The sequence below is a fragment of the Protobothrops mucrosquamatus genome, unplaced genomic scaffold, assembly GCF_001527695.2.
Source record: "Protobothrops mucrosquamatus isolate PMUCROS unplaced genomic scaffold, P.Mucros_1.0 scaffold2693, whole genome shotgun sequence".
NCBI classification, from domain to species: Eukaryota; Metazoa; Chordata; class Lepidosauria; order Squamata; family Viperidae; genus Protobothrops; species Protobothrops mucrosquamatus.
The window spans coordinates 38,085-47,175 of NW_015388739.1; the positions used below are offsets into that span (position 1 = coordinate 38,085).

General features: G+C 44.6%; 1 protein-coding gene across 1 annotated transcript; it reads right to left on the reverse strand.

The window, feature by feature from the left end:
- Window positions 1–6,033: 6,033 nt before the first annotated feature.
- LOC107296223 (ribonuclease P protein subunit p25-like protein) lies at window positions 6,034–7,058 on the reverse strand. The gene has a single exon (XM_015825572.1). The coding sequence runs from the start codon at window positions 7,056–7,058 to the stop codon at window positions 6,528–6,530; it is 531 nt and encodes a 176-aa protein (XP_015681058.1). The 3' UTR covers window positions 6,034–6,527.
- Window positions 7,059–9,091: the final 2,033 nt, after the last annotated feature.

The following is a 9,091-nucleotide window of genomic DNA, read 5'->3' on the forward strand; positions in this document are numbered from 1 at the left end:
TAGGTCACGTCCTTCGTACCCTTCAGATGCACTGATGCTGCTACGTAGTTGGGCGGCGAAATGTCTGCAGGGGAAAAAAGCCAAGCTCACAGTGCATTGAGGACCACACAGTCGTCTCTGTCTGTTCCTCACAAACTCCCTTCTAACACTGATGATGCTATCTAGTTGGGTCATGAAACATGCAAAAAAACCAACCGAGCTCAGAGAGCGCCAAGGATCCCCAGTCCTCCTCCTCTTCCTTCCCTTCCTCCTCCCCTTCTCTCTCTCTCTCCTCCTCCCTTCTCCTCTACTCTGCAAACCCCACTCCCTTCTAGCACTGATGATGTTACCTAGTTGGGTTATGAAACATCTCCAAGAAGGCAACCAAGCTCAGAGAGCACCAAGGACCCATCATTTCAACCCTGAACTACATTTTCTTCCTTTGTAACTGACTTGGTTAAATTATTGTATGGATCCTCCATTGGGAAGAAAAAGTGGGCAAAGAGGGAACCAGAGCTTGCTAGTTGCGTTCCCCTTCCCCAGGCAATTGGTAAAGCCCTTTCCACCACCACCTGCCCTGTGAGGTGGTCCAGTGGGCCGCCTTAGCTGATGCAGATTTTTTTTTTTTAAAGTTGCATCTTGATGCCAGCTGCCTTAGAAAGATTTTTATTTTGAAAGGCGGATCTAAAAATAACAGTTGAAGAACAAAATCATGCCCGCGGAACAAATATCTGAGCATTCTTCAAAGAATGAACACTGTCTGGATTTACTGGGATCCAACTGTTTCTCTTCCCCTGTTGCTTTGCCTTTTTTTTTTTTTGTGAGAGAAGCAGCCAGGAGGGAAGAGGAATAAAAAGGACCCAGAACAATGGGAATAACACACACAGACACGCAGTCCTCTGTTCTGGACCCCTTCCAAGCTCATTGTTGAAATTCAGCAGCCAATGTGTGCTTTTCCACAGTCTTTGTGTGCGAGGTGCGTGCAAGTGAGTATGTGCATGGTTTTTTAAAAAGGAGATTAAGTTGCAAAGAGGTGTCTTGAAAGCTTTGTTAGGCTTAACACCCCTATTCTGAATTTAAAAAACGTCCTGGTTCCTCTTGACACAAACAGGGTGACGATATCAGGCTCGCCCCATTTCTGTGATATTCTCTCTCTCCTTTGGAGGGCACAATTAAAAAGAATAATAAAGTTTCACCTCCTTGCCTTTCCTCAGGAACAACCTGCGTACACTCGGTCTAGTGTCGGTTTGAAACTTCTTTTATATTTTAAGTGAAAACCTGTTTGGCTAGAGAGGCGTTTTTTTGCTTCGTCTCGCTTTTATTGTTCTGTGTTGGAATTACATTGATTTTTGTAAATACCGCCTGGAGATGCCCTTTGGAACAAAAGGGCAGCTTCTAAATTCTCAAAATATAATCGTTAAATCAATGGGCAGACTGGAAATCTTTCCCAAGGGAAGTGTGGATGTTTTCAGACAGATCTATCCAGGAGGTGAATCATTGTGTGTGGCTAGTTGGCCAAAAACCTGGTTGGTCCTTGGGGTCTGAGCTGATGGACAGTAAGAAACACAGGGGTCCCTTCTACTTGTCCCTGATACTTTCCATCAGCTGTTTCACCAGAAGTGTCCCAGCAACAAAACGCAACACAACACACGAGGAAAAGCAAAGACCTTTCAGATGGAACCAAAGAACTCAGCCAGGTTGACCAAGCCTTAATGCTCTTTTGCAAACCAAACAAGGAGCCATCTTAATGTGGAGTTTCAGGTGCTCTATAGGTCAGTGGTGGCAAACCTATGGCACGCGTGCCAGAGGCGGCACACGGAGCCCTCTCTGTGGGCACGCGCCATCACCCTAGCACACGTGGTCTCTAAAAGTTCACCATCACTGGCTAAGGCCAGCCAGCCTGGAGCCACCATTGGGGAGCCCACCATCCCACCTGCCAGAGACCCCCTGGATCCCCACCAACCCTGCCCTGCCGGTATCCCTCCCTATAAGCAACATCGAGGTGGCCACGCCCACCCGTCATGCCCACCCAGTCTGCCATGACTACTGCAGCCACACCCATCCGGTGGCCACGCCCACCCAGTCTGCCACGCCCACTGTAGCTGCGTCCGCCAAGTGGACCATGCCCACCCGGCGATACATAAGTGAGTTTTGGGTTGCAGTTTGGGCACCCGGTCTCTAAAAGGTTCGCCATCACTGCTATAGGTAGTCCTTGATTTACAAGAGTTTTGTTTAGGGACCGTTTGAAGTTACAACAGCACGAAAAAAAGTGATTTATGACCACTTTTCACACTTAACAACCGTTGCAGCATCCCCAGGATCACGTGATCAAAATTCAGCCGCTTGGCAACTGGCTCATATTTATGACAGCTGCCCCATCCTGGGTAATATTGTCCTCTTTTGCAACCTTCTGACAAGCAAAGTCAATGGGGAAGCCAGATTCATTTAGCAACCATGATAGTAACTTAACACTGCAGTGGTTGACTTAACTGTGGGAAGAAAGTAAAATGGGGTAAAACTCACTGAAAAACTGTCTTGCTTAACAACGGGATTTTGGACTCAATTGTGGTCTTAAGTCAAGGACTGTCCGGTATTAAATTCCGGCATTCAGTTCCAGAGGAGGGACTGAAAGTAGCCTGAATGCTTTTTCAATTGTTTTCTGTAATAATCTGGGCTGCGACAACCTTATTTTTTTAAGAGACTTAATTCAGACCCCAGGTATGAAATTTCCCTGTATGGGCTTCCAATGAATGACATTTATTTTTATGCACTCCCCTTAATCACCTGGGAATTTTAAGATTTCAATCATGACCCCCTTTTCCCTTCTGTCCTTCAAGCTGTCCATAGTCATGTTTTATCCGACCTTGCATCATTTTTGTTGCCCGTCTCTGGATTTGCCGCTCAATCTTATCAATATCTCTTTTTAGGTGAGGTCTCCAGAACTGGACACAGTACTCCAAGTGGGGTCTGACTAAAGCCCTAGAGTCCCTTTTCCTGCTGGTGATTCTTTTAGTGATACATCCCAGGATTTTGGTTGCCTTCACAGCTGCCTGGCCATATTGATTGCTCATTTTGCAGTCATCCAGAAGGATAGAATCAAGATCACGTGAAGGGCTAATACCACTTTACAAGGCCTTGGTAAGACCACACTTGGAATACTGCATCCAGCGTTGGTCACCACGATGTAAAAAAGATGTTGAGACTCTAGAAAGAGTACAGAGAAGAGCAACAAAGATGATTAGGGAGGTGGAGGCTGAAACATATGAAGAACTGTCTAGTTTAATGAAAAGAAGGACTAGGGGGTGACATAATAGCAGTCTTCCAATATTTGAGGGGTTGCCACAAAGAAGAGGGGGTCAAGCTATTCTCCAAAGCACCTGAAGGCAGGACAAGAAGCAGTGGATGGAAACTTAACAAGGAGAGAAGCAACCTGGAATTATGGAAAAAATTTCTGAGAGTGAGAACAATTAACTGGTGCAATGGCTTCCCTCCAGTGGTGGATGCTCCACCACTGGAGGTTTTTAAGAAAAGACTGGGCAGCCATTTGTCTGGAATTGTGTAAGGTCTCCTGGGGGTTGGACTAGAAAACCTCCAAGGTCCATTCCAACTGTTATTCTGTTATCTGCAATGAGTGCTCCTAAATCTTTTTTCTTCTATTATTCTAACAACCAGCGCTTGTTTTTCCCCAAGTGTGTAATCTTACATTTAGAAACAATGAACTACAATTTCCACATTTCTGACCAATTTTTCAGCGATGCCAAATCATTTTCCATGTTATGAATACCCCATCAACTCTATTACACACCTTTGTGTCATCAGCAAAAAACAAACAAGCCAACATTACCTAGCAATCCTTCTGTTATATCACTTACAAACACACTGAACAGGACCTAGGACTGAGCCTTGTGGTACATCACTTGTGACTGATCTCTGTTCACTGACCCATTAACAACCACACGCTGGGATTTATCCCTGAGCCAATTTCTTATCGATTGAAACACACGGTGGCTAAAAGCTGGCCTGTACAACTTCTTAATGGGCTTGTTAGGTGGCACTGTATCAAATGCTTTGCTAAAATTCTTATCAAGATTTACTAAAATTCTTCATGAGTTTACTCAAGTGCCGAATGCTTTTGGCATCCGTGCATACGGTTGCAGCAAATAGCCTCGCTCTGATCTCTCCTGCACTTTCAGCCTGAATTCAAACCCAGTCTCAAACTATGATTGTAGAAGCAGAAATAAATGTTCCCAATTCTGCAATCTGACTGCACTAAATCCAAACCTACTAGATTCAAGAAAGCATCGAGTTCAGCAAGAGATAGAGCAAGCAATGAACTGGATTTTTTTTTAAAAAAATCAGATAATCCATCAGGTCATTCATAATTTCAGTGGAGAGGAAATGTTAGATGTCGGGGCGGGGGCACTGGGGGATAAAGAACAATTATTGTGGGCAAAGACCAGCTTGGCAACTGGCATGTCCTTTTGATGGTTGCAGTGTCATGTGATCAGACCTTCCAACTAGCTACGTCAACGGGGAAGCCAGATTCATTTTACAACCATGGTACTAATACCGGAGTGATTTACTTAACAACGGTAGTAAGAAAGGTTGTAAAATGAGGCAAAACTCACTTAACTGTCTTGCTTAGCAACATAAAATTTTTGGCTCAAGTGTGGTCGTTAAGTCAAGGAATACCTGTAATTCTTATTTCTCAATTCTTTCTGTTCCCTTAGTTTTTAGCTACATGTTGTCAATCTATGACTGCTAAATCTTTGGGACAGTATATTTGAAAATCCAACATCATGAACTATAGAACATTATTAAAGAAATCTAGAAAAAGAGCAAGACTGTTTCATTTAGCAGAGATTACCTATAGGCTGGATTCTAATAATTGAAGTATTTACTGTTTGGGCATTCAAGAACATTCACATTGACAGAATTTTACAACATGCTTAATTAACTAGGTCAAATCTGCAGTTCCACCACCATCCTAAGTTTGCTAAGTAGACTTACTATCATTGTTTTGTGCCACTCATAATGTTCTGGAAGCAGGCAAACTGGGTTTTTTCTTTCTTTCAGCAACAACCTCCCAACTCTTATCTGAAATTTGTTTCAGTTGTGAAATTTTATCTCAGAACCGTGAGATAAAAGTCACTTTATGAGCAGAGATGACATTACAAACTCAGCTTTCTTAGCTCAACCTGTTAGCTGCTCTGACTGATCTTGAAACAGTTAAGCAGCAAACTGTTTGGAAAGTGAATGGAAGACCGCTAGAATATTCCCAGAGGGCTGTAGTCTAAACTGGAAACTTGGAACATACATCCTACAAATTATTTTTGAGTGGTGGCCAAGAAAAGAAGATCAAATCTCCTTGTTTCAACTCAGAAAATTGTGGTTGGACACTGAGAACAGAAGGCTAGACAGCTACGGCTTTAGGCTCCGAGGTTTTTGTTATGTTGTTAATAACGAGATGCGAGCCTCGAAAGTACTAAGAATGTGATTTTTTTTAATGGTTTGATTGAATACAAATAACCCATGAGTATTGTCAACGCAGACAAACAGATAAAATTCCTGCCCCATGTAGGATCTCTGGAGCATCAGTGCTTTCAGAGGTACATGAAGTTACATCAGCTAAAAAGGGAAAATGCTCTTCATAACATCTTACATTTCCTCAGGCAACACTCAGACACCACTTATGGAGGGAAACAGATAAGTATCAGCAACAACTCTTTCATAGACCAAAGCAGCCTTTTCAAATGTTGAAAAAAAATTAACTAAAAATAAAAACAAACTAAAATAGTATTGTTGTGCAATCTTATGTTTTTTAACAATCAAATAACCTCAGCATTTTTCCAACTGACATACTAAGCTGCACACACTAAGCTGCACCCTCTGCATGTCGGGCAATCACAATAATCTTGACTATACAGGAAGGCAGGTGCTTATGTTACAACGGGGGGTCTCCAAACTTGACAACTTGTGGACTTCAACTCCCAGAATCCCCCAGCCAGCATGCGCCCTGGGAATTGAAGTCCACTAGTCTTACAGTCGCCAAGTTTGGAGAGCCCTGTGTTAAAGCCAAAGAATACCACAAAAAACAGGGCCTCCTTCCCCTGTCACCATCACCTGTCACCATCAAATTTTGGAAGCAGAAAATACCTGCCCTCTCACAGAATTAGATCCTAAGGTAACATCCAAGTCATCCACTGAGGAAATCATCAGGCAAACGTCATAGCTACCTTCTTGGTAAACAGGCACAGATTTTCCACATCTCCCCCAACCAGGAAGGCTCTTTTTAATCATTATTGTTTCGACCACTAGAACAATCCACCAGAGCATTTGTTTCGTCCTGAAAGGAAGAAAAGAGCCCTTTTGCCAGATGCCGATGATCAACCTGACCCAGCCTCTTTTCTTCCGCTTCCTTTAAATCAGCCTCTTTCCATTCCAAGATTCTCCATTTTCCTCTCTCAATATGAAAACTGTCCGGCTTTCTTTTGCTCTATAGGTAAGCAATTCAGTCCGCTCGACTGAGGCTTGTTTTGGGATTCTTATCAAAAGGCAGAGGAGGGGTGCTTTCCTGCAGGGCCTGCCCTTCTCCCGCCCCCCTTCTTCCTTTTCGGCTGACTTTGGGACTCCGAATTCAGCGTTTCCAACCAGAAAGCATCAAAGGATCCCGGAGCCTGATAACCTGGCTCCTGATGATCTAGGGGGTCTTTGCTCAGCAAAACACAAATGGCAGGGATATTTCGTTTCACAGTCAAGGGATCCAGGCCGGCCTCTGGCACAATCGGTTCCCAGATCTCCTCTATTTGCTGAAAGAACACTTTTGTGATCTGATGAAGATCTTTGAGCCGCCGCTTCATAATCTCCACGCACGTGATGGTCTTGTTGATGGCTTTGCCAACTCCGCTGAAGAGCATCTGTCTCGTCGTCTCTTGTTCCATCTTGCCAATGGCATAGCCCATCAGGTTCCGGATTTTGCTTCCGTCCTTCACTTTCATTTCAATGATGTCTGAGGGCAAGCTGGTGAAAGGGAGGGGAGAAGGCTTCTCCACTGCCTTGGACTTCTGGTAGTTCTCCATGGTTTGCTGTAAGGAACAAATAGCATTTCAGGATCTAATTATGCTGTAGGGTTACAGATGGAGAGTCTTAGAACAGGGCTTTTCAACCAGTAGTATGGGTACCACCTGTGGTACATTGGCACCTGGCAGGTGGTACGCGACCATCCTAGAATGGTAGTGGGGGAGGGGAATGAGCTGAACCGGTGGCAGCACCGCACAAGCCTGAGAGAGAGATGGCTGGAGCTGCAGGGCTGTCAGGGCTCAGCGGAAGCGCCAGGATCAGCGCTTCTTTGGGACTGTCAGGGCTCAGCGGAAGCACCAGGATCAGCGCCAGGCTCCAGCTGGAGCTCGGCGCTGATCCTGGCGCTTCTGGTGAGCACAGAAGAAGCACCAATCACCTGGAATGTTGCAGCATCTCCAGGGTCTTGTGATTTACATTCAGATGCTTGGCAACTGATTCATATTTATGACGGTCAGTGTCCCAGGATCATGTGAAGTGACCAAAACCTGCTGCAACCACCCAGCAGATGGGGGGGGGGGAATAAAAACCAAACACCCCCCCACACCACCCCCGCTGCCAATCCTCAACAGAAATGCTCACAACAATGAAAACCTTGGACAGGAGGAAGAGCGCCGCCGGGTGGGCAGGCAGGTGTCTTGCTCGGCTGTGGCTTGGGGGGCACTTTTTTCAGTGCCATTGTAACTTCGAACAATCACTAAGCGAACTGTTGTAAGTCGAGGACTACCTGTACTTTATCACTTTTTTTCTTTTTGGGGGGGGTTATCAAGTTTTTGACACCTTGCTAGGCGACTGGTGGTACTCGGATATTCCCATATCCTGAAAGTGGCACAATGGGTGAAAAGGTTGAAAAGCCCTGTCTTAGAAATCTGGGAATTTACCCTGCTGAACAGATCAAGGTCTATCCCCAGTCCCTTGTTCCATCTTCAAGGGTGATAAAAACCCTTCAGGCATGGGCCCAGGTTTGTGCTAGCAGAAAGGGGTCTGCTGCAGACCATGGTGATCAAGACATTCCAGCTGGTGGGGTCCAGGAGAAGAGCGTTTTCTGCTCTGGCTTCTGCCCTTTGAAATATCATCCACCACCCCCCAGGTGAGATTTGCACACGTCCTGAAAGGGCCTGAAGATCTGGCTCTGCCAACAGGCCTGGGGCCCCAATTGGGGCATCTCACTCTGGAGGTGGCTAATGTGCTAAGACCCCACCTTTTGTGCATCTTCTTCCCTTCCTTCCCAGCTTTCAATTTTAACTTAATTCTAGTGTTAATATTTATGGTTGTTATGCTTAAATGTTTTATCTTGTGCTTTTTTAAAATTGTAAGCTGCTTAGGGTCGGCTCTAGGCTAGAGGGGTGGCATATAAGCCCAATAAATAATAAGAATAAAAGAAAAAAAGGGAAGGAGATAACTGTGCAATGAAACAATAATTATCGAAAACACTGTTTAGCAAAGACAAGCCAGGTCAATGTTTTAACTCATTCTAAGGTGCCTTCATCACATTAAAGCATCCTTATTCCTGCCCTTATTCACACCCTTGTTAATAATGCATAAAAGGGAAAGCTTCAGTCACCCATTTATAACTAATGCTCTTGGCTTGCTTTCAAAAGTTGTGGGTGCCGCATCACTGGAGGCTTTCAAGAAGAGACTGGACAGCCATTTGTCTGATATGCTATAGGGTCCCCTGCTCGAGCAATGGGTTAGACTAGAAACAGATCATTGGGACCTTGGGAGTCCCAGTGGACGATCACTTAAACATGAGCCAGCCGTTTGCAGCAGCAGCAGCCAAAAAAGCTAATACAATCTTGGGTTGTATAAACAGAGGCATAGAATCAAAATCAGGTGAAGTATTAGTACCACTTTATAAAGCCTTAGTAAGGCCACACCTGGAATACTACAGCCAGTTTCGGTCGTCCCATTACAAAATAGATGTTGAGACTTTGGAAAAAGTGCAAAGAGCAACTAAGACGATTAAAGGCCTGGAGACTAAAACATATGAAGAATGGTTGCAGGAATTGGGTATGGCCAGTTTAGAGAAAAGAAG